The sequence below is a fragment of the Limulus polyphemus genome, unplaced genomic scaffold (assembly GCF_000517525.1).
Source record: "Limulus polyphemus unplaced genomic scaffold, Limulus_polyphemus-2.1.2 Scaffold1798, whole genome shotgun sequence".
Taxonomy (NCBI): Eukaryota; Metazoa; Arthropoda; class Merostomata; order Xiphosura; family Limulidae; genus Limulus; species Limulus polyphemus.
In genome coordinates, this window is record NW_013667408.1 from 196,484 (window position 1) to 222,941 (window position 26,458).

Consider the following 26,458-nt stretch of genomic DNA (forward strand, 5'->3'; position numbering starts at 1 on the left):
ATACCTCATGACACATAAAAATCAATGTTTATCTGTGTTTTTTTAATATTTGCTTTTAAATTAAGAAATTGAATAATATATAGTACTAAAATTTGTATAATAATCTACAGTTTGATGCCAAACTTGTTGAGATAAATTCATGAAATAGTAGTTCAATAAAATTTTGAATACAAGTCAACAAATGAGATGACATGGCCTTTCACCCGTGACCCATATAGAAAGGGTTAATGTTATTTTCTGCTGTATATAGTGTTTTGATGACTGTGTATTTTCTTGTTGCTATAACCAATTTTCTGTTGTAATTCCTATTAAAAAAAAAACTTGGTACTATCCATCATTTTAAATAATGGCCACTAGCTAATAATAATAACCATTCATAACTGACTAGTATTATCTAACAGAGATAATGTGTCTTGATAAAACTATAATGTTTTAATAAACACTTGATAACAACTTAAAAAAATTTACAAATATATATTATGTTTTGCAAAATTTCTCAAAGAAAGGAATAACCTGGACTGAGCATGAGCCAGTGGTTAGTGTGTCAGACTGTAGATTTGAGGTTTCATGACTTTTTACCCCATTACAGTAAAACATGAAATCAAAATCCCACTCCACATTTTGGAACTATGGGTATTTTTAATCTGACAAGAGCAACCCAAGAATTAGCTGTGGGTATTGTTGAAAAGCTGCATTTATTTTAGACTATCAGTTCAAAATTAGGGATGGCTATGCTCAGATAACCCTTGAGTCGCTTTGGGAAGAATTCACCCAACAAACCAAAGGGCAACCTTTTAACTAATTTTATACATCAAATATGTAATTGTTTGATGTGGTCTTGGATGTGTAAGTTATTTTTTCTTATTCAAAACATTTCAAAATATTGTCACTTGTATTTATTTCTATCACTTTTCTTAGCAAAATAGTTATGACTCTGACCTTAATAGATAAAGGATAACGTTCCTACTTCCAAAGAGTCATCCATTTTAAATTAATCTTTATAGCTGAACCTCATTTTCTCTTCATCACATTTGTTTGTGCTGTTTTATGAAATGTTCTTTCTTATTCTGTATCACAGATTGCATCTCGTTTTGTTGGAATCATTGTGTCATACTGTATGTTTCTGTGTGAAGTATTCTGTCTTACACTATATTAAATATTCTTTGCCATACTACATTAAGTAATCAGTGTCATGTTATTAAATGAAACATTCTGTGCTGTGCTATATTAAATAATCAGTGTTGCGCTATTAAACATTTTGTGCTGTGTTATATTAAAAATTCTGTGCTGTGCAATATTAAATACTTATTGACATGTTATTGAATATTCCACGTCATATTGTATAAAACATTTTGTCTTGTCCTGTCTAAAAAGTTTTGTCTTATGCTTCCTGAAATATTCTGTCTCATGTTGCAGATCTAGGATTTTATTCAGGGAGGTGGTATCAACAGATTTGTTTTAAGCAGCTGCCAACTCATTTTACACACAAATAGTGTCCATAGAAGGCAATATGAAGCAATAGTTTTTAATTAATTTATGATCTAAAATTTTTATTATTTGATCATGGAATACAGTACACAAACTCCCCTCCCCCACGCTGTCCTCTTGGCACACAGAGTGAAACCTTCATCCCTCCATGATATTCACAAAATCAGATACACTATATCTAGAATAGACAAGTATTTTCACCCTCAACCAATTACAATGTTTTACTAAAACTTGTAATAAAGGAAACATATATCTGAAGTAACTAACCTAAAATTTTTGTAGGCTTTTTAAAGTGCACAACACACTGTTTTTACAGGGTTTTTTACTGATTTTAGACCTTATTTTTAAAATCATATGATACAATAAATTCTCTAGGGATTCAGTGAACCTTTTGAATCTCATCTTTGTCCACTATTAGTCTCATACTGTGTGGGACATCCTGCCTAATGCTTTATGAAACATTTTTCTCATGCTGATGAAACATTCTGTCACATGATGTGTGAAATATTCTCTCTCATGATGTGTTTTCAATGTTGTGTTGATATCATATGGCATGCAAGCTAGTCTGAAACAAACATACATTGAAAACTGGTAGAATAACTGACATGTATTAGTCCCAAGTTTGATTGTGTGAGATCTCCAAGCATATTGTGTTACTACCTCCTGTGTATGAACTTTTACAGATAGTTGAGTACATTATATTAAAGTAACAGTGGAATGGAATGTATCAGAATTATATTTTGACATTGTTTGGCATTTTTTAGGTAGTGTGATACCACTGAAAATTAACTGCTTTTGTGAAGGTATGTAAGAGCTCTTTCTGACACAAAATATTCATACACTGAGATCATAAAAATATCACTTGTGCTTAATAGCATTGGACAACAAAGGGATGTGGATCAACTTGGGAAGAAGGACCATTAAGAAAGAGACCTACAATAAGTCATACCCCAGCTTTTTTAAGTCAGTGCTGTGTCTTGTAACAAGTGAAAATCCACAAACACAAAGCTCAGCAGCAAGATCCATCTATGTGTCTCAGAGAACAGTACACAACATAATCAAGAAAGATCTCCATCTGGAACAGAAACACAGGTTATTTGCAACAGATTGGTTTCACAACATACCTGCTTAATTGTCACATACCTCAAATGACTGGAGAATGAAATTCGTATTCATATCACTACACAAAAAGACTGCTATAAGTTGCTGGACACAGTGTCTATGTATACATCTGTGAAATGGACACTGGAGAAACAGTCATCCTCATGCAATAGATGCATTATGAAAAGCAAATGGGGAAGTGGTGTGCTTTGGACATGACAGCCTTACAAAGGAGCCATTTGAAATGGAAACTACATTGAGGTGCTGTTGTTAAGATGCAAAGTTATCAGATAGAAGTGGCTGGGCTTCAAAATCATTTTAGTATAACACTAGCAAATGTATCCAGCTTTGCTTGGGTTATTAGGTTGATATATTCTAGATGACTTTGTCAGTGTGTATTTTGAACCTATTTTAGCATCCCACAGGTGGACATAGTCTACAATTTGGAGCTTCTTTTGTTTTATGCAAATGAATCGTAGTCTTTCTGTTTCAATTTTGGCATATATTATGATTTGACCATTATGATTTTAGTGACGGGGGTGCAAGGGGGCTGTGAAACCTTGTAAGTGTAGTAAATGTTGGTATGATTTAAAGGAATTAATAAATAAGCCTAAAGTAAAGACATAGTGTGAGATAACCTAGAGCCAAGTGCATATAATTTATCATGGAAGTAAAAATATCAAACTTAAATTATTTCTGAATTAAGCTTTTTCTGTTATATCACCAAAGTTTTTAATAAAAAACAAACCTCTTTAATCAGCGGAAACTAAATTAAGAAATCAACAAATATTTTTCTAGTTTTGTTGTTTATACATTTCTTTTTATTATTTCAGTAAATAGACTAACAACAATATTAAGTTATATTTTTTTTTTTGCTAAGCAATATGACATAAAAGCCATTGCTGGAATGTACTCTTACCAAAACGCACTGGCTTTTCTATATATTAAAAGTTGTTAATCTAACTGATATACTACAGGGTATACTATGGGGTGTGCATGTGCTCACACACATGGATAAGTAATAATACCCAGGTGCACACCCTCAGGGTCCACTTAGTAGGGGGTGCAAAATTTTAGGTTTCTATGTTCTTTCCTCTTGGAGCTATGGTGATCACACGCACACACATATTATAGATACTACCTCTGTATTACAAACTTATCATCAAACGGATGTGAAACAGTCTGTTCTTATATGAGTCACTATGCTATTGAATAAAAAAAATATATATTCATTTGTGGCTCTTAATTACAGTATAATATTGAAACCAATATTTGTTTTTACTTATTAAAACTAGTTACCTTTGTTCATATTAAAAGTCCTAAAAGTATCTGTTATGAATTTATTGAGTCTGACAGTTACATGTGTTGCAGGGAACCAGAATCTGCAGTTGATAAAGGACACGCATCTCATAAAACTCAGTCCATAAGTTGTACAAAGAGCCTTGTGTACCATAATTTCTATCCAAAAGGAAGCTAAAAGTAAAACTAAGCAAAAAAAAACTATATTTATTAACAAGAAACCATTCATCAACTGAGTGTAAGTGATGTAGCTTGTAGAACTTCATGATCAGTCAAGTAAAACTGTTTCTCAGGATCTGTTGAAGTGGAAACTGACTAAAATGTCATCCAACCTAGAAGCCTGTGGCAAATACAAGAAACAATGAATGCAGTAGTTCATTGCTAAGACATCTTATTGTATGTAAAAGTATGAAGACATATTGTTAAAAATTTGGTCAGATTGTGTGTGTGTGTGTGTGTGTGTGTGTATTTGGTGTTGTAATTTTCTCTGAGTCATGTTTTTTTCTGCAGCATTTAGAGTATTCAAGGAAGTGGGAAAGCTTTATAGGAACCCTTTGCTCTTCTACCCAACATGTTGCTGTAGGTAGTGGTTACAAATAATGTTCTTTCTCCTAGCACATTTCACTTGGGTTTTTTGTCAGGATGCACTGCACTATTTAGATTCACACATCTTATTGTTTTCTGATGCAAAATAATAAAATCAAATGTATAGCATTGTGCTTTATTAGCTGTACCTGAAAGACTTCTCTTACTGTAACTGAATGAAAGACTGCCTTAGCTGTAACAGACTGAAATATTGCTTTAGCTGTAATGGACTGAAAGACTGCCTTAGCTGTAACAGACTGAAATATTGCTTTAGCTGTAATGGACTGAAAGACTGCTTTAGGTAACTGACTGGAAGATTGCTCTAGCTGTGACTGACTGGAAGATTGCTCTAGCTGTAACTGACTGGAAGACTGCTCTAGCTGTAACTGACTGGAAGACTTCTCTAGCTGTAACTGACTGAAAGACTGCTCTAGCTGTAACTGACTGGAAGACTGCTCTAGCTGTAACTGACTGGAAGACTGCTCTAGCTGTAACTGACTGGAAGACTGCTCTAGCTGTAACTGACTGGAAGACTGCTCTAGCTGTAACTGACTGAAAGACTACTGTAGCTGTTTTTAAATGACAGATTGCCTTACCTATTTTACTACTCTAACTTTTGTGGTCAGAATATTAGGTTTAATATAATTATGATTTTCTTATATTTTTAATACCTTAATGTTATCAGGGATTCTTCAGTATTCTATAAGTATTCAGAGGAAAAAAATGATTATGTACATATGTATTTTGATGTTTTTTAATTTACTTGATATTTTATTTCTCAATTATTTAATCAGTAGTATGTGAATAAATGAAAGGTTTTGATTTTAATTCCAAGTACATAAATGAATGTTGAAATTACAATTGGACACATGACTTCTACATATCTTCTTGAAGCAGCTACATGTACGGGACAATGCCATATCAAATTTAACACATTATTGCATGTTCTTTCCTAAAATTTTTCTCTTCATTAACACTATTCAAGTACCTACAAATTGTAGTGCATGTGGTTTAAATGTTCTTAAAAATGTCATAGGAAAGCATGTAATTCTGTTCTGGCAAAGAAATGGCAATGAATGTTTTGCATGTTTTGTCAGATCTTAGTTAGTGTCCGATAACTTTGAATAATATATTTTCCAAAGACTTGTACATTTACACATTATTTATGTATATTCTAGTTGTGTAGAAAATAACGAAACCCAAATACTTGAAAGTCTTGTGTACTTTTAAACGGTCTTCTTTCTTTTCGTTTTTTAGAGGGGTATAAAAGTTTAACAGTTATCTGGTAAATATATGTTACTGGGAAAAGAATATGTAATTGCTAAATTTGATAATACAGTAGTTAAAACATTTTCGTTACTATAGGGAGTTGCCAATCTCCAGGCTGTCCTTATCACATGGTACCATCTGGTGGAGACAGCATCAACAGCAGAGGATCACAAGTGCAAGTGGGCCCATCACTTGGGATGAAAAAGTCGAGTAGCCTTGAAAGTCTCCAGACTATGGTGCAAGAGCTACAAAAGGAAGACAAGAGTCAAGCACGGGGTTCTCGTCGACCCACAGGCAGAGCAGCAAGAGGACGTGGATGCAATGAAAGTTTCAGAGCTGCAGTGGACCGTTCATATGAAGGACCTGTTACTGAAACCATGGAAACTTGTAAGATATTTATGATGAAACATTAAGTTGTTGTTTAGAAATGTGTTATGGAAGATCCTTGAAAACAACACTTTTGCAAGAGTTCTAAGCAATGTGCTTTGACTGTAGAAAAATAAAACATCCGTGGTTGTGTGTATTGAAGTATGGTTTTCTGACATTGGGAATTTGTTTAAGGAGATAGTACCATATTAAACTATATTCCCAGTTCTTATGAGTGTGATTTTGTTCATTAGTATTGTATTCATTATATGAAAACTTTATCATGAAATTACTTACAGGAGATTTGTACAGTGCTGTATCCTAGAAGTAAGGATTACTATGGATTAGTTTACTAAGGCCTGAATGCTTAAAGTAAGGCTTTAAAGGAGTTAAGAAATCAACTTATCAGATTCTTTCATAAAATCAAACAAAACCTTTTTTATTTCTGATATTGTTCATGTCAAGTAATTTACAGTATGTCAAGGTTTTATGTACATGTTGGCTAAAGATTCTTCTACAGCTGGTGTCTGTGACTTGTTGGCGATAAATTTGACAATAAAATGACAGCACACACACTCCACTTGTTTTAAAATAATATATTCAAAACAAGTCAAACTACATACAGAAATTCTTTACACTATGGATATCACAATTGTATCTCAAACTCTAAATAATTCTCTTTTTCTTGTCAACAGTCCACTTAGGTTGATTCAATTACTTTAGATTCCAACTGACAAGATGAACTATTTTTTTTCTACTCTTATCACAATAGTATCAGTGAATAATTCAGTTATGCTACCCTGTTGGTTACCACAGTTGTATCCTGAATTTCAAATAATTGTCTCCTCACATACGGGTTCAATTATTTTAGAACACCCTTTGACAAGACAACTTATTTTTCTTAAATCTATTAAACTGTGAAACTCACTTTGAAATATTGCCCATTAAGGCTAATCACTACCACACTGGCTAACTTCATGTTTTCTTTTGCAAACTAATTTTCTGACTGAACTGCACTTTACTTTGCTTGACTTGTGCTCGCTTGGTAGCTTATATTTATACATTGCCCAACTGAGGTTTCAAACTTTCTCTAAACTACATGAGTAGTGCTGTAAGGTAACAATACTCACTTAAGGTAATGAGAAAAATACCAAAGATTTGAGTAATGTGAAGTCAACAATATTAGTAAAACCTAGACAACAATGTAATTGCAAACACAACGTATGACTATTACAGAGTTAAGTAGCGAAATTTGTCACAACTAACACTTTTAAAACAATCCATCTTCAACACTCCTGTCTTAAAAACTGAACAATCGTTAAATATTAAGTTACAAAATAAACTAAATAATAACACTTACACTGAACAGTCTTGTATATCCAACACAGTACTTTATAAGTGATAGAATGATTTTTAAAATTAGATTTATATCTATCAAGCTTCAGATCGTGAATGAAATCTCTACTTAAGCATTCCTGTGTTTGTGTTTAATTACATCTTGAGTATGCTATATTATACAGGTAGGATAACTTGGGATTTATAAACAATCTCATTTACTCGTGTGGTTATAAATTCTGTAGTGGATGAAGAGACTGAGAGTAGCAGCTCTGCAGGACCAGGGGTTCATGGACGAGGATCAGGTATTAGTAGTTCTCGTGATACACCATCTGTTAGCAGTGACCCTGCTGCTGAAGAAACTGTAAATGGACATAGAAAAACTGGCAAAGTAGGAAAGAAGAAAGGACTGTTAAAAGGATTAGGCTCAGTTTTTAAGTAAGTGATTTGCTTGTTTTACAGCTTAGATGTGACCTTCGTTTTGTTTGATTTTCTTTTATGTAGTTATATATCATAGGTGATGGAATAGTGGGCAGGGCAGCACCCAACCAAGGTTGCTGAAAACCATTACAGCCCTTCGGAAAGAATTAGTATATGACCCTCAAATAGTTTTTGGAATGATGCCACGTACATGCATGAGTAATTGAAGACATAGTTAATGTTTGCTTAAATGTTTTGTACTGATTTATTACATTCTGCATACAGTTTCTTTTTTGCTGTTCTTATGGGCCCAAAGGAAATACCTGTGGCCTCTCTGCCTTCTTGGTAGGCCTGCACCCAACCACATTGATTCATCATATATATCAATAGGTGTACGATTTCTCAATCTTTAACTGAGATTTTGTTCCAAAATAATGAACCACTATAAACAGATGAAGTATATATAAAATACATTTAGTAGCTGGAAGTTAAAAGACAAGAGATTAAGATTTACAGAAAAATTAGAAGGTCGTGTAAGTTGATCATTGAGCTGCTTATTTTTACATTCATTTCAAAATGATTTTTCTTGATTTCCATCATATCATTGCTCCCAACTATATCAAAATAGGCCCAAATTGCCACTATATTTACGAAAATATTCCAAGAGAGCATGCTCTTAACCCCCCTCCCCTCCTTGAGTTTTGCTTTAGTTCAGCAAGTGCTTCTGATAAGTTTAATTCAATTCCAATTTTGGGTGTACACAAACTTGGCTTCTTACACTTATGTATGTGTATGTATTATTATATTCGTGATGTCTGTTGATTTCCAAAATACCCTTAAAATGTTTATATTTATTTCATAAGATCATTTTACTTTTTGACAAAGTACAGTATGTTTGAGAAGTTTTGCATGGTATCAAAATCATGTGTTGAAACTTACATTATAGGATTTTTACCTTTGACAAGTAACAGTAAAAATTATTCTGAAGTAATATTTTCATAATGATATTTTTACAGTGTGGTGCAGTATCTAAATCAGACTGTCAGTGAGTAGAGGGTGATTTTCAAGTGGATATTAAAAATGTGTATAATTAAAGGGATTTAAACAATAAAAATGATGAAAAAGTCACTAAATAGTATTTGAAAATTGTTTTGTATTTTTTTTCTAAGAAGTGTGGAAAATGTTTAAAATTCTTTTCAGTCTTGTTTTAATGCTCAAAGTCACTTGATACTGTACCTTAAGGACATTAAAAATGAAAAAATTGGGTCAGATTTGTTTAGCTAGTCGAGAAATTCATATTTCTTTAGAGTGGCTCTGTGACTGTATGTTATTAGAATTTTTGTTCAACAGTGAATTTATAAGTTTCTTGTTCAGGAATTTCTCTGTTAGATATTTGCACATTTTTTCTTTTGATTTTAATATGCATATTTAGTGGCTTGTATGCTTATTTGTGTTATTATAATCAAAACTTTTCATATCTACTAGATTTGGAAAAAATAAGAAATTAACCCATGATCAAGCAGGGAAGTCATCCAAGGAAGAAACCGAAAAAGAAGAAGAACGTTCTCGTGCACGGCGAGCTGCTCAGGAAGAACAAGAAAGGTAGTGCACAAAAAGACTATTTTTATAAGATTTTATAACTTGTAGTTGTAGCAATAGCAAAGTTAGAAATATAAACTAGAAGAAATTAATAAAGAGTAGGAAAAAATTTTCACCTAAATATACAATCAAAATTTAACTTTCTGTAAGAAGAAAAACAGCAAATTTTATCTCCATGCCATGAGATGTTTACACGTTGACACTTTACCTTAAAAAATGTCTCTATTTTTTGTCAGTTAAATGGAGTCTTATCATTGGGATATAGATGTAATTAACTTGTCACGTTCAGAAAAAGTAAACCTGAATACTTATTTCAAATTAATTCAAATAAAATGAATAATTAAGAAATGTCACCTTAGCTGAAACACACACACTTCAAACAAAAAGCATGAGAACCATTCAATGTTTTTGAACTTTATATTTTTTTAGCACATTTACAATTTATAATGAAATAAAACCTACTACATGACATAGCTACATACTGTGCAATTACACAGTACATATGTAAATGTTGACCTGAAAGCCAGGTTTTGTGTGCGCATTCTACAGAATACACAAATTTTGTGTCTCGGATTCATCAGTACTTCTCTTTTGATTTTATATTATCGTATTCATTACATGAATAAGTAATCTTTCTATAGATTATGTACAAAAAGAGTTGCTAAAAATCTTCAATAAAAATCACAATAAATAATAATTAGTCTCAATTATGAGTGTCAGGCAAACTACAAAAAAAGCCTATATAACTACTCTATGTTAGGTCTTCAGTTGGGTATCATCACTGTTAGCTGTGTTTTCAGCTCTTATACCAAAAGCATCTGACAAGATTGGTGTATAACAAAGTACTAAGCATCGAAGGAGAATTGTCACACGTAAAGCTTCATGTACCATGCCTATCACATTTCGTCAATGTAGTTATTACTATTTAAGGAATTTTATGTTATATGTTAAATCTATCTAATACTATAGATAACTAAAATGCATAGTGAATTAATTAAACTTGATATTGTAAATTACATAAAACCATTATTAAACTTGTGTATTATTTAGTATATTTCAAGTTCCACCTAGATGTCCAAAAAAACAATAGGATGGTTTGTCTGTATGTATGACCTTTCGTGCTACTGGACAAGTTCTACTTGTTTTAATTCACTAGTCCTCTGGGCTGAAAGAAATTTTGCAATAAAACATCTTGTATAGCATTAAAAACAATATCAATAGATAGCATTTATAAAACTTGCAACTGTTCTCCTTTCAGAATTTATTTAAATTTATTTTTTCTATGTAGAGGAAGAAAATGTAGATATTTCTACTTCCCAAACAAAAGTTAGAATTGAGGAGCACAAAATTGAAATTAGCATTAGCGGTTTTGATTTTTTTTTCATTATTTTTCCAAAAACAAGTGTTAACAATATTTATATCAAAAGAAAGTTCTAAATCTCACTATTGCTGTTATAGCTTTATTTTGAGGTGAATTGAAAAAAGGAGGTCAGACAGAATTTTTGAAAAATATTACTATCTTATGCCCTTACCAAAAACAAGATACTGGACTGGTAAAGATTAAGTTTAGAGTCTTCTATAAGAGAGTGGAGGGGAGCTTAAAATATTAAGTTAAGTAAATAAGCCCAAATCCTGAAACCTGGACAAAGCCAAGTTACAAAGTTTATTTCTTGGTCTATAAACATAACGTAGGTACTTGCAGTGAGATATACACGGGGTTAGCTTGGTGGGTTCAAGCCCCTGCCCTTATGCCCCAAAAGTGCCCTTTTTTCTCTGTCATAAAAATTTTCAACAATTATGAACCAATACATCTGATTCCACACCTTGCTTGTTGTGAGTTATTATGGAAAAACAAAACAAATTTCAGTATTCAAATGAATAGCACCCAGGGACTTGTAGGTTTTTGTAGTAAAAGAAAAATTTTTATATGCTATTAAGTGCTAACACAATAATTTACTGTTTAGTTTCAGGTTCTTAAAATGTTTATAAGACCAACTGAATAGGAATAAAAGAGGATCTGTGCTTCTTACCTTGTGTGTACCAGAGTGCTGCTAAGTTTACAAAAATAGCATGAGTACTTGTTTTCAAAATAACACCAAATGAGTGCTGTTAAGCTTACAACACAACATAAGTACTTGTTTTCAAGATAGCATGTAGAGTGCTGCTAAGTCTTAACAAAGAATGGAGTAAATAATTTCTTATATAGCTTATTAACTAGTGAGAAGCCTAGCTTCAGGAAGTACTTCCAAAATAGTCCTACAGTTTGTGATTTTATCAGTTATAGTTTTATATGTACAACTGTCTTGTCAAGTAAAAAACATAGTTTTGTAATACATATGAGAAACATAGTAATACCAGAAAAAATCTTTAATTGTGGACATTTTGGAATTATTGTGGCATTAATTCCTCAAAGCTCCCTATGTTCTGACTACAGAAAATAACATCAGCTACTAAAGAAGAAGTTTTTTGATGTAACCAAAAGTTTGTAAAACAGATTTAAATGGTAACAATATAACAGAATGTGCAATAAAATGTCCTGCAGACACATCTGGAATAATTAAAAAAAAACATAAAGAAAGGCTGAAATATGAGTATAAACCACTACATTTTTAACAAACAAGAAAATAAACAAATAAATCACTTAATACTTTGTTGTTTTGTAGTTAGAATGTTCTGAACTAACATTTCAAGGTTTTAATGCTGATGATGGAATTTAAAACAATTCCAAAATGTACGTATTTGAAAGAAATTTTTTTGGTTTTACTATGTTTCTCATATTTTCATTATTGAGAAATAGTTTTTGTTTTTGATACAAACTACTGAGAGTTTCTACAACAATGGAAGTAAAGGTTGCAAAGTATACATTAACACTGAGTTAATTTCGTTTTAAGGATACAAGAACAATACAGAAAGCTAGTAGAAAAGCAGAGACAAGAGCAGCAGCAGGAACAGACATATAATAAGGAAGGTTTTACCTCAATAAGTCATCTTCCAACTCAGACTAGACAAGAAAGAATGCATCAACTCAGAGCTCAACACCAACGAAGACATCAGGAGCGGCAAGGCCATTACCCTAAAGATGAACAAGAAGAGGTTTATGAAAAAGAGATTACAGAGGCCATTGATCGTCAACCGGTATGTCTGTTTTATATTGGTATAATGTGTACAGTTAATAATTTTTATTATTTGCAAAGCTGCAATTCGGCACAAAATGATCCTCAAAGGTACCAGTTTGAAGCTTCTGTGATCTACATAGTTAAAACATGCATTATAAGGACTGAAGTTGTAGAAGGTAGAATGAGAAAGTTGTTAGAGATTTAAAAAGAAATGACTTTGAAAATTACTGGTCCCTTTTTATAAGTCGCACATATAATTTCTCCTAATCAACCATCAGAGGGTAAAAGAAATTATATTTAATATTATGGTAAGAACTTGAACCAATAACCACTAATAAGGTACTTTTTTAATACTAACACTTAACTTCCAAAATGTACGTATTTAAAATAAATTTTTTTGGTTTTACTATGTTTCTCATATTTTCATTATTGAGAAATAGTTTACTTGATATATAAATTGGTTTTGTGTTTGATAATTTAAGCTAGTTCAAATGATAGAATAAAATATTGCAAACATTGGGTAAATGGTGTAACCTTACTAGTTTGCATGATCTTATGTCCTTTTAAAAAATAACTTTAATATTTATGCAGATGTTTGGAAGTTCATTGAAGCAACAAAGCAGATGTTTATTATCCAAACCACTGTCATGATGTTAAAAGATGTTTCTTGCATTTGTCCTCTAAAAACTGGATAGTTGCAGGGAAAATTATACATTTAATTTTTAAAAATTGCTAATGCATAAAAAAAGTACTTTTATTTTGTTTTTAGTACCTTAAGGCAGGCCTCGACAAATCCTGGGTGCCAGGTTGCCATGGCGTCTAAAATATTCATCATGGCAGGAATGAAGTGCTATGGTTGCACAACATGTTACTAATTTTGTGCCATTTTGTTTTTCTTCTTTCTCTCACTTAAACCAATCAGTGAGCGTGTTTATACTCAGATGGGACCAAAGGCAGTTAGTTCAGGCAATACTATCAAATGGTTGTTGATATCATGTGATCGTTACCATGCTGTGAAAATAAATAAATAAATATACGTATCCCCCATTTTCAGGTGCAAATAGTAGTGAGGTTAGGTTAGCCACACCTGGCTCCTAGATCTGAAAATATTTGTTGAGGCCTGACAAATATGGACCTTAATTTTCTGCTATCCACTTTCTTTTAGCCTCAAGATGAAAGTTTTAAAATTGTTTACTCCAGTTCTTTACAAAGATTGTTTTTTCTGGATTTTACACAACATGTTTGAGTATCTTCACAAGCATCTCAATAATTCTGTTTTACATCTCTGTGGGTTTGTAATACTCACCATTTGTTTTGCTATAGAAATACTTCTCTGTAGGATTATTCAACATATTTAATTTATTTCAGTGCAGGTAATGCCTACTTTTGAGGTTTTTCAGATGCATGCAAACTGTTTTAGAATAATAGGTAATAATTCTCTAGGATTTTCTTGTATTTGACACCTGTGTTAGAATAGGTAATGCTTACTTCTCTGTGTGATTAATACATGTCACTTGTTTTAGTGTAAGTAATGCTCTCTTCTCTGTATGATTAATACATGCCACTTGTTTTAGTGTAAATAATGCTGTATCTTAGCAAGGAAAAAAAATACTGCTTGAGTGTGAATTTCATGATTGTGTTATAACATTATGCTTTCTGTCGGTGATAGTATTTTGGGCAATAATCTTTTCATCTAATATGGTTATGGTTATTCTATTATTGTTGGGCTTCTACACATCTTTTTTCTTCATCTTTGACTTTCACTGGTCTGCTTTCAGCTGAAGCGAATGTTACCTCCTCTGCCCAACCCTAGTTTCTACTCCCCCAGACGTCCTTTGCCTATAAAGGTACAGTATATCAAATACTTCTGGAAGTCTCTGCTAATCTTTTCTATTTTTAATAAATTAACAATAATGTTCTAGTGTACTTCATGAATTCCATCTGTGAAAATAATGATACAGTGAATAGACCTAAGAATTTAGTGTTTTTGTATTGACTCTGAATATTCTTAGGGCACGTTTTAGACCAAACATCATTTTACAGCAGTACCCCAAAAACTAGTTATTACTTGTAAATGCTCTACACAAAAGCTGAATTTATTCATTATTTTCCATATCAAGTTTTGTTGTGCATTATCAAATCTTTAATGGATTTAAAAGTTAGGTAATGAAAGTTTTTGCATCATATATTCAAATAACCTGGGGTTGTTACACGCAGATTTGTGATTAATAACAACAGTTTGAAGATCGTGTATCCTTTGTGCGTGTACTGAAGACGTAACCTTTGCAACTGTGTCACATAAGACATGAATATAACTTTTCCTAATATAGTTCATTAGATCTGGTATTAGTACCATAATGAGATTGTCAAGTTTCTATATTTCATTGTGTAAGATATGAAAAGACTCAAGGAAACGAGGTTATTTCTCTTCAACATTTTCCAAGAGACTAATGGGATACGTTCTTTTCTGAGTATTTGTTTTGTTTAAATTCTATAAAAATTGAACTTTATGATGTAAGTCAAAGAAACGAAATAAGCAGCTTATTAGAATTTGTTTATGAAAAGATAAAATTAATTACAAATATTGGAATGATATTAACCCTTCCCAGGTCTGTGAACATCTTTCAGGTGTTGAGTGCACACCTGAATGTCAGATTTAAAAATTTAAGTAAATTTAATAGTTCAGTTTTAACAATTATTTACTCGAAAATATTTTAGAATTGTTATTTTGTAGCATTTATTTAATGTAATGTGCAAGAAAAATGCTAAAATATGCATTTATTTTCAACTCTTAGGTGTCTCGCATGTAACCAATGCACTTATTATTTTTTATTTTTCTGTCCATCCCCAAGCAAAGGTTTATATTTGTTAAGAAAGTATTGTCCCTTGAGAATATAATCATCAATGTTTGTTTCTAATGTGATTTTCCTTGTCTTTCTCTGATTTTATTAGTACATTGTTTTGCTTTTATGACCTCACAGGACATGATTGAACAACTGGTAGTGAAACTCAGCTTTCAAAATGGCTACAGGCAAAACTAACACTATTGTATACAGCAAATTATAAACTATAAGTGGTGTGAGAAATAATTTGTTGATTTGCAGGAACATGACAAGATCTAACTCCTGCAAAGAAAAACCAAATAATTTATTGGGGAGTTTAGAAGGCTTAGGGAAATACCACAGACCTGTGAATTTTGTTATATGGTTCCTTTAGACATCATTTTCATTTCTGAAAATATTTTCATGTTGAATTATATGATTTAGAGCTATGAAAATTTTATCCTATGATAAAGAAATTGTGTAAGCTTAGTCAGGTTTAGAGATTCTGGTAGGTGAAGGCAAAATATTCAGATAACTCAAATCCTTATTTATTGAACATCATAGTTACGTTTAATGTATTTAAACAATGTAGATAAGTAAAATAACTTATTATTTGTTGCAAGGAAACAATGTTTATTAGATACAAATTTGTTCAAGAAATTGTTACATAGCCTGTCCTGATGCCATACTAACAGGTTAGGTCACCAATAAATTGATTTAATTTTTAACAGTTTATAGCTAGAAGTGATGACTACTACAATTGGCAAAATAAATATCTTAATGAATATCAATCAAAGTGAAACTGATATATATAAATATATATATATATTTATAAATTGAACTTTCTGATCAACTTAGAACAGAAAGGGTTAAATATACTAATGTAATATTCTTCAGCTGGGTAACTAAAAAATAAATTACTTGTCAGCAGTAAGAAATTTGGAACATCCAGGTCATTCATTGTATATTAAAAGTTTAAAACATTTATAAAGTGATAATTTTTTCTCAACAGAGACGAGAAACTGAGGTTCTACATAATCGGTCCCACAGTTTTGACATCTACAAGGAAATGGAAAGGTAGGAAGGATTTATTAATGGAAGTCTATTTTAATTCCATTCTATTAGAGACACAAGCATCAAGTCCAAGTTTTGGTTCTAAAAAGCTTTTATGCACAATGGGGCCAAGGATGGCTTATTGGTTAATATGCCATTAAACATGCTCTGCACTTTTAGCTATGGGCAATACAAAATTGACAGTCAACATTGCTAACTAGTTACCCTCCCTCTAGTTAGTAATCAGATATTAGGGATGGAGCCTCTGATTTAGTTATTAGCTTTCTCAACACAGGCTCAGTCAAACTGATTGATCACGTGACCATTTTGTACTTGTTATAGTTTCAATACTACTAACTTTTAATATAGTATGTGTAAAACCTCCTACGTACATTTCAAACGTTTTTTTTTTCAGTAAAACTTTATATTTTATCTGTTATTTTCTCTACTCTTAACTCCATATAGGATTGGTCAATTTGACCTAACTCATAACCACCAAAAAAAAAATCAAAATAAATCTAAATTACCCCTTTTTTTTCTTTCTAGAATGATTTCAAATTGTAACATGAAACTACATTTGTTTATTCTAAGTAGCTTTAAAATTCTAACAGTATACATCTATTCATACTTAAATTTTATTGTTTTATTACTATTTGTGCCATTATAAGTTGTAAATCACTTGGGGGAATACGTAAACTACGTTACCCACAAGCTATTCTCAGCTGCTCGTGTATGTGCCTTGTAAAACTTTTTTCATTATATTATTATTATTTATTTTTTCTAGTCTAACCTTAACTAACCTAAAGAGATTCCTATTTTTACATTGTAGTTACTTTTATAATAATAAATAAAGAATACACATCAAAAACAAGAAATAAAGTACTTACCTGGGCCTTCTTTTTTTGCTGTCAATAACACTTAAACCTATAATTTTTATTTAATTAAATAATGCACCAAAGAATATAAAATAATAACATGCAAAAGCAGACAATATCCCATAACTATCACAACCTTTCTGGCTTTCTAACAATGCGGCGAGAGCCGTTACAAATTCATCCAAGCTGATAAATATGTTTCCCATGGGAACGAAGCTTGTACTGAAAGAGAAGTTGATAATTCCCTGTACAGAAAACAATGTAATATAATATGTCATGTCATAAATGAAAATCTTGGATTTCTATTGGTTCTAAATAATATAGTATTAAACATGAGAGAACTATTGACAAATCCTGAAAGAGAGAATGTGACAGGTGGGTGTGGCAAGAGGGGTCTGATTATCTGTTTGATGGCTGCAACCAAACAAGATCAAAGGCTATGAAAATTATGCTTTGCTTGAGCAATGACAATATTATAGTGAGTAATTTACGTTAAATTTCATACTTATTGGAGGGGTGGTGAACAAATTAGATAAGAGGGGATGCCTAGAGAAAAAATGTCACATTTTTCACACTAGGGCAAATTCAGATTTTTTTTATATTGCCTTATAAAATTAAGATATTATATACTATTAAAATATGGATATTAGCTATGATTTTATGCTATACTAATTGATATAACATAAACAAAAAGTAGATCAATTAAATATTGAATGTAACTCACTGAAAACCTCGTGACATACACAGTAAAGGATGCCCGTGGTGAGAGGGTTAAACCCAGGTGTCACATAAGACAATGGTTCTCAGCTTTTTCAACTTCATGGGCTAGCGGAATAATTTTGAAATGTTGTTAAAAGCATATACGCCTATAGTTAGTGTTTTCTAATTTAGCTTTTTCCAGAAGGAAACAGCATTTTTTTACTTGTTTCTAACATATTTACAAATTCAAAATTTTATGAAATATATAAGTATTATCCATGACATAATAATGCTTTTTTTTCACTGGTTGTTCCAGTAGACCAGTTGTTTGGAACCACTGGTATAAGCAGGAACATATGAACAAATTAGCTGATAAATAATTATAAAGAATATTTTGGAATATAACATTGTAAGAGTACAGCTTATTATTAGGAAACTTTACATTAAACATGAAAAATCATGTAGATGAATTATGCTGAGTGTAATGTTTAGAAAGACTGAAACAATAATACGTTATCAACGGTAATTATGTGTATTCCGCTTAAACAAAAGAATTGTGTTTGGTAAAAAGCAGAATCTATTTTTTTAAATAACAACTGAGCAGCAATTTGCAGTTTTCTGTGAAACAATAAATTTAGAAATTTTTTTTTCTGCATTTTAACTAGTAATCTGTAAGTTAAAACTAACTGAAATTGAATAAAAATGTCATTATACAATATTATACATGCACACACGTTCATCAAAGTAGAATTGCTGTAGATTAATTTCAGTTTCTGTCTATATTCCTAAGCCAGGAAGGTAGAGTGGGCTGATCCAAGCAAATAGTGTACACTAACACCATAAAAAAAACATCAAGTCCACCCTTTCCAGTCGGTGGAACCTCCCTCATCCCACGTACCTAATGGCTACAATGATCTCTGTTCAAAGTTAGCCATCAAGTGGTTCTTTATCATTCTTACCTACAAGTGGTTTTAGTAACATCAAGTTAAAACCTCATATTTCATTATTTATCTTTTTTTTTGTTACTTATTTTAAGCCAGATGAATGACACTACTGATACCTCTTGTTGAGTGTGGTGAAATCTTCACTTAGATACATACATATATTGTTGTTGAATGGACTAGCTATACATAAAGCCAGATTAATCTAAATAGAAAAAATGTGCCTATAGGTTAGTTTCAATCTCTGTCTATATTCCTAGGCCAGGAAGTAGAGTAGGCTTTGCTGACCCAAGCAAATACAGTCATTATATGAACTTCAAAGAAATTCAACAGCATCTGCAAGAATACAGACAACATCAACTACAGAACCTTCCTCGTCAGCCACAAATGGGTAAGTCTTCTCCCTTGGGTCAGAGAGATAGACCAACATCAAACTTTTTTGAGTATGAAAGCATGCAAGGTGGTCTTCAACAGAATACTGAACCAAACACCAACTCATTACCTCGTCATTCTAACATGACAGGACATCCTCCAAACCAACCTCATCCACCCCACCAACACTATAAAAAACATCAAGTCCATCCTTTTCAGTCAGTGGAACCTCCCTCATCACACAAAGCTAATGGCTACAATGATCTAACACAGTTACGGCCTGTTCAAAGTCAGCCGTCAAGTGGTGCTTTATTATTCTTACCTACAAGGACAAAACGAGAAGGACCTGGATCCAAAGTGTAACTCTAGAAAGGCTCTTTATTACTGTCTCAAAGAGAGAGTATGTAAGTAGTGTACATGAATTTCCAGAACAAAAAAACAATTCATTTTATTATTTCATTTGAAGTAATCAACAAAAGTTTGCAAAGAAGTAAGTGGTAGTTGTTTTTTTTTGGATGGAAAAACTTCTAGCATGGTTTGTAAATATGCCTTCTTAGGCTTATTTGGGGGACCTTCTTGACATATTAAGTACTGAAATTACTATCCACAATAACCGAAGGTGGACTGGTCTTTCAATTTTTACTGTACAGGATGTAGTGAACTTAAACTTCTCTTTTTTTCCACGAGGAAAACAAAGTATAATGCCAGTTTGGTTTTTTTGTTTCATACATTTAAAGGAACTTATGATAATGACCTCAACTCATATGTTACATAGTGTACAGTAAGTTGAATTGTGTTAGTGAACTGTGGCCAAAGAATCTCTTGTCTGGTATTCTTGTTATGACTGGTGTGAAGCATCTTTGTTTCAAACAAACGCTCCAGTATATGTTTTGAAACAAATAGTGATATTGACTTTTCTTTGAGCTCAAATCGTACATGCAATGTATATAGTAGTTGCATTTTCATCAGGAACTAAAAATATCATTAGTGAATGATAAAACATATGTTTATACTATTAATATTTTTAAAGGTTTGTCTTAAATAGCAAGATCCTAAAATAAGTAATTCATTTGTTGGTGTAAAATTCGAAATTTCAGTTTTACATGTATATATATATATGTATATATAAGTTCTATAATACTCAATTCAAGTATTATGTGGTGGAATAATGACATTCTTAAGCTCTATACGTATTAAGTAAATTTTGTAACTTACTAAGCTATTATTCTACCTTATAATCTAAAACTTGTAAATATAATACTAACCTTTTCTGTTTTGCAAACATTATTTAAGACAAGTCTGTTTTCATTTACCTTTTCCAGTTTCATCATAAAACATTTGTGTTGTTTAATTAAAGAAAAAAAGTTTATACTGTTCAAAATGTTCTTTTTCTTTTTAAAGCAAACTATTTTGATTGATTCATGCATAGAACTTTACAGCTTTTTTAAAAAAACTTAAATAAATCTTAGAGTTTTACTTTATGCTTAATTATAACAAGAATCGGCCTAATCACAGGTTTACTTGGTTGTGTAGAACTGCTGACAGGTAGTGTTTTATTTGTCTTTTCATTGCTGCCAAAGGATTGGAAGTGACTTAACATTATATTAACCTGAAAAAAATAAATCTAATTACATTTTATGATTTCTTTTATCTCCCAAAACGGAAACTTGATCAAAGTTTTAAAATAAAGTTGTAGTAGTCTAAACTTTTACTTTTTTTTTTACTTTGATCAAATATGTAGAGTGAGCTGTTTTATTTAAAAAAAAAGAATAAATTGTTGTTTTTCACACTACCAGTTGTGAATATATGTATAACTGTATATAAACTACATACTTGACTAGTGGCCAGTGACAACCATCGCTGACTAGTAGCCATTAAGAAATTATCAAACCCAAAACTGTGGTCAGTGAAAAATATTTTATTTGGTCTGGCCAGTGACAAGATCCAGAAAAGTTTATACTAACAATTTTTAACCTTTATTTGATCATGAACTTTTTATACCTTATGTTCTGCTAACAAATAAACCCCAGCAGTATTTGGAGGACCCAGAAAGTTTTGTAACTATAGTTTTTTTATTTTTAGTTTGCCCCTGTATAACATTCCACTGTTTCTATGTTCGCAGTTGTCTTATATCATATGTACATAATATTATTTCTTTCAATAAGACATGTAAGGGATTGTCATTGAACTTGCATGTAGTAGTGAAAAAAAAGTATTAATAAAGGGATTTTAATTTGTTGAACTGAGTGAAACAATCAGTCATGAATACATATTAAAGTACTTAGTGGTGGATAGAATTATTTTACTTTTAAATTCAATGTGTATCAATCTTTTCTAGGCATTTAAATTTGGTTAACATAAAATTATAAAAGGACACCGTTATTCACAGTGATATGCCAGCCAGCTCAAGTCACAATAATGTTATTTACTCCAAATATCAAGTATAAACCCAATAAATTTGGAGTACTCTATATAGCATTAATGTTCAGTTCTTCTGTAAAAGTCACTGAATTCTTACGTATTAGTGTCTCTCCGAGTATATTCACTGGCTTCATCCTCACTGAAATCTATTTGGTAATCAGAGTTGCAATTATCAAATTTCATTCTCAATCCTAGCTACTTCTAAGTTTTCATGGTGGAGGTATTGGAGATTATAGTACAAAATAACTTTAGCCGTTTCAGTTAAACACTTGGATAACTGTTCACTCACTACAGTCCTTTCCACCATGTTAAAAGTTTGGTGATGACTTCCATAGTAACTTTTCTGCTCTATATATTATCAAGTCTTAACTCTTCAGTGGAGCATGTCATCAGCATGAAATATGTTAGGCCTAATCTCATTTCAATACATACAAATGTAAACATTAAGGTAAGTGAAAGCCAATGTTGTACATTTTTGTATTTTTAAAGTTATCTCAAAAAGCCAAAGTTCTACCTTATATTTCATTACATATTAAAATATTTAGTATAAATAAATAGGATTAATGTTAGTTCAATTTAAAATAAGTACATTAAATGTTTTTATTTCTGTGATTAATAATATGACAACATAACTTACAAGATAAGAAACAACTATCATCCTAAACTAATCTTTAATTACAAAATATTTATTTCTCATCATACATCACATTTACAGAACTTGGCAATAAAAAACCCAATGGTATCACGCTCTACAGAATTTTCAAATCCATCTTGTGGTGAGATGCCAAATCTCTGCAACTTTAATCTTTGCTCCTCACTAAGACCTCCACCTATCAAGCCTTGGTATCCTAAATGTGGTTCCTAAAGGATATATAGTATTTCAGAAACATACCACTATAACTTTCTGTTTGTGATCACTAAAGACATTATACATTTGCATACAAAAGTTTAACAAACAAAAATTTGAATGAAATTGAGTAGAATAAAAAAAAAAAGATAAACCTCGATACAAGAAGCTTAATAATCCAAGTTTGTTTTTTTTTGGAAGATACATCTTCTTTCTTCATGAGTGAAGAATGAATAAACGTTCCGAGTTATTTTCTAGGAATATAAGATAAGCAGCTATCTTGACTGTGTCATATTACAACTTAATTAGCACATGATCTCAACTGAATGTAGCACATTCCATATTAAAAGTTAAGAATGTTTTTTTTAATTTTGTATGATATGGAATTCTTTGTTAAAAGTATAAACATAAATCTTGGAAAGTATTTAAGATGTTCCAATGATTATTGAGCACAAAAAGTGTAAAAATACTATTTTCCTGCAACTCTATTATTTCCTCAACCCTATCCAGCTTCATATCTTTTGTTTTTTATAGGGCAAATGATATTAATGATTAAAAAATTCATTCTGATATTGCCCCTCAAATCATATACAAAATAAAATTATAATTCATATTCAGAATTTATTAAATTTTATTATCCTCAATCGTAATTGAGTCCTGTCTCAATAGATAAAATTTATCAACATACAAAACAAAGCTGCAAATACTGTGGTCTTTTTCCAGTTTGTTGCTTATTTCTGGCTCAAACAGTTTAAAAACAATGGATTTTTTAAGTTGGTATCAAAAATTACAACTAACTTTCCAACTTCTAAAGCTAACAAGATCATTGCTGGTTTTTAAATGATACATGATGGTACTAAATTATTTTATTAGTTTCCCTGCTGTTTTGCTTATATTAAAAAATCACTTAAGCAGTTCCTTTTTTATTTCCATACACTCATGCTACTAATTTGAATCTAATGGTAGTTTTTGATAGTGGACTTTGCCTCAATGTGAGATTAGAGATTAGCAGTGGTCTTTATAAAACAGCTGTACATAATTTCTAAAATAATCATAGAAGTAACTTTTATAATCCAGTTTTTTTTTGGAAGGTATGCCTTCATTCTTCATGGTTGAAGAAAGAATAAATATGTTCAAGTGTTTACTGAGAATATCAGATAAGCAGCCTTTTAATCAAGTAATGCCTATGACTGAATTAGCACATTCTATTAATATGAAATACCACAACCATACACAAAAGTCTTCATTAAAAGTACAAACATAAATATATATTATTTTCACAATGTATAAAACACTTTATTGGAAGATTTCTTTCAACAAGATGGGAGTGGCACATCCTGTGAAACCTGGCTTTTAGGTCAGTGGTTATGGGTGTGTTACATACCTGAATAACGTACACTTATGTCATATAGTGGTTTTTATTTCATTTTAAATTTACCAAAAACTTTCCAAGTTATTATTTTTTATGAATACAAATGCATAAGTAGAGCTGTATGATTAGTGGTATTTGGTTATCAGTTAAATGACAGCCTCAATTAGTATAGTGTTCCTAAAACTATGGTGTGTAAGAGGGGGGAAAATAAAAATTGCTGGCGAGTGCCACTAGACAGTTGCCTTCACTCTAGTCAGTAGTTCAACATTAGTGACAGACAGCCTTAGTATCTCTACCAATAACAAAGCCAGGGCAAGCAAGTTTGGTGGCAATGGGACTTGACCCTGAGACCCTCCAGTCCATTTTGTTTGCTTGTATTGTTGAACAACTATTAAATAACATTAAGTTACAAGAGAAAAGGATAGGCAACAATACACCTATGCTATATATATCACTGTTTCCACTCTTCAGTGATCTACTTACTGTCTTAACGACAAACAGTGGGGACATTTTGAAGAAAACCTGGTCTATTAAAATTTAATCAAATGTTTGCTTATAATTTTTCCAGGAAGTTCTTCTGCTACAAGGTTTGTATGATGATTAGAAACTTATTTTCATTAATCACACTTATATCTTCTTACCTGTTTCTCTAATGCCAGTGATGGAAATGTGTCCAGTGCCCAACTGACCAATCTTTCATTCTCTGCAATAGTGAGAGTACAGGTACTATACACAAGTTTCCCAGTTTTCTTTAAAAGAGAAACAGCCTACATTGGGGAAGAGAAGTGATCAAAAACTAGACGTTTATAAAACAAATACTTTCAGTAACTATGAACACAAAACCTTAGCCATCCACTCTTATAAAGATTATAGGCACGTGCAATGTCTTTAATCTAAATGGTGAACTTCCAAGATTTTTTGTCAATCTGATAAGCTAGTACATTATGTAAATCCAAATGAAAACAATAATTTCAAAAATTAACCACCTACAAACCTAAGTCGTATAACACAAAATATGGCCTGAACTGATTTTAGTTACAATACTTCAAACAACTATTCACAATAATTTACTTCTACATTCATTTTTATTTTAATAAATACACTTTCTTAAAAATAAAAAAATTAATGGACATTAATTGTGTGGCTTTTATTTTATACTGTTGTACTAAAAAACATTAAAAGTGTTAGCATCAAGTCATAAGTGAATACAACTACTGGTTCAAAATCAGAGATTAATGTGTCTGCTTGTGTATTAGTGGTTTGAAATCATACACTTATTTTAACAATGTAATGTCTGCTACTTGATTCCAGTTGGTTAAACCATGGAATAATAACCGTAATGAAGAAAAAAAGAAATACTTGTTATTGTTGTGACACTGACCCATGTACAATAATATTAACTTTTCTTTTGTTTAAAGACTGTTTTAAAAATCTCATTCTAAGGTGGTGAACTGAGTGCACTACGAACAAATATATCTTTGTAAAAATTTAATTACTAGAACTTGTAGAAGACAAGTTATACTAATATGGTCCTAAGCAAGAAACTATAGTCATAAATGTGTAACTATTGAAACATGATCTTAACTCTATATCTCTCCAAGACTTACTGTTTTAAAGAGTTTTTTCTGTAAAGAAGGAAAAGAACAAAGCTCTTTTGTACTCATGGAATTTGTGAACTGTGGACGTTGACCAAGGGCGCTGCAAGGTGCATCAAGTAGAATACAATCAAATAATTCTGGTGGAAAAGGAAGCTTAGGAACACCTCCTGTACAGTTATAGGATAAGACTAGTTACAGTCAAATAATATGTTATACAACTTTATCAGTACAACATTATTCCTCATTCTAACAGCCATAGAAAAGACCTTTTGTGAAAATACACACACACACAACTAATTTGTAATATTTAATATTAACAGAAAGCTAGGTATAGGCATCAAGAAGTACTATACAGTGTGATGCTACTTCAACTGTTAATAAATCAATTACCAGATAAGATCATTTTATTCCCATCATTTCACTGTATCTACTTTATTACACTTACTTAAAATAACTACTGTAGTTTTGATTAAGTTAGTCTGTGATAACATTTATACACCAAATCTTTTTTGGGAATAAAAAGATTCTATCTGTTGATCAGTAATATTTAAAAACAGTTTTAAAATGTTTAATTTTCTTCAGTTTTTATCACAATCATGGTGTTTTTTACTCTTAATAAGATACAGAAAACACCACAAGGTTTATTTTTTATACAAAACATAATATTTTATGTACAATATTTTAATGAATTTGTTAGGAGGAAGCACATGATCATTTTCAAATGTTCAGTCATGGTTATACCAAAAAAAACAACAAAAATCACATTTCAGAACATGAAAAAAAATTACTTTTATATCAGAAACTCTCTTACTGGTCTAACTTAATAAGTACAACTGTTTACATGCTTTTCACAAAATGATATAGCTCCAAGTCATTTAAT

General features: G+C 31.3%; 2 protein-coding genes across 9 annotated transcripts in view; one reads left to right on the forward strand and one right to left on the reverse strand.

Moving 5' to 3' along the window:
* Positions 1-21,582, forward strand: part of LOC106464974 (partitioning defective 3 homolog) — a 128,135-nt gene extending 106,553 nt beyond the window's left edge. For 4 of the 7 annotated variants that reach the window (XM_022392788.1, XM_022392790.1, XM_022392793.1 and 1 more), the window contains 8 exons: positions 4,399-4,467; positions 5,839-6,129; positions 7,689-7,881; positions 9,349-9,465; positions 12,354-12,597; positions 14,357-14,425; positions 16,413-16,477; positions 19,229-21,582. In XM_022392788.1, the coding sequence (XP_022248496.1) occupies positions 4,399-4,467; positions 5,839-6,129; positions 7,689-7,881; positions 9,349-9,465; positions 12,354-12,597; positions 14,357-14,425; positions 16,413-16,477; positions 19,229-19,703 (1,523 nt within the window). In that variant the 3' untranslated portion in view covers positions 19,704-21,582. The remainder of the gene's footprint in view (positions 1-4,398; positions 4,468-5,838; positions 6,130-7,688; positions 7,882-9,348; positions 9,466-12,353; positions 12,598-14,356; positions 14,426-16,412; positions 16,478-19,228) is intronic. The other 3 variants (XM_022392794.1, XM_022392791.1, XM_022392792.1) reach the window with 2 other exon arrangements.
* An 844-nt stretch (positions 21,583-22,426) lies between these two features.
* Positions 22,427-26,458, reverse strand: part of LOC106464976 (putative methyltransferase NSUN6) — a 19,338-nt gene continuing 15,306 nt past the window's right edge. Inside the window, exons 9-11 of one of the 2 annotated variants that reach the window (XM_013925155.2) lie at positions 25,588-25,745; positions 24,622-24,747; positions 22,427-22,622 (exon numbers count right to left, since the gene is read on the reverse strand). In XM_013925155.2, the coding sequence (XP_013780609.1) occupies positions 22,458-22,622; positions 24,622-24,747; positions 25,588-25,745 (449 nt within the window). In that variant the 3' untranslated portion in view covers positions 22,427-22,457. The remainder of the gene's footprint in view (positions 22,623-24,621; positions 24,748-25,587; positions 25,746-26,458) is intronic. The other variant, XM_022392796.1, reaches the window with a different exon arrangement.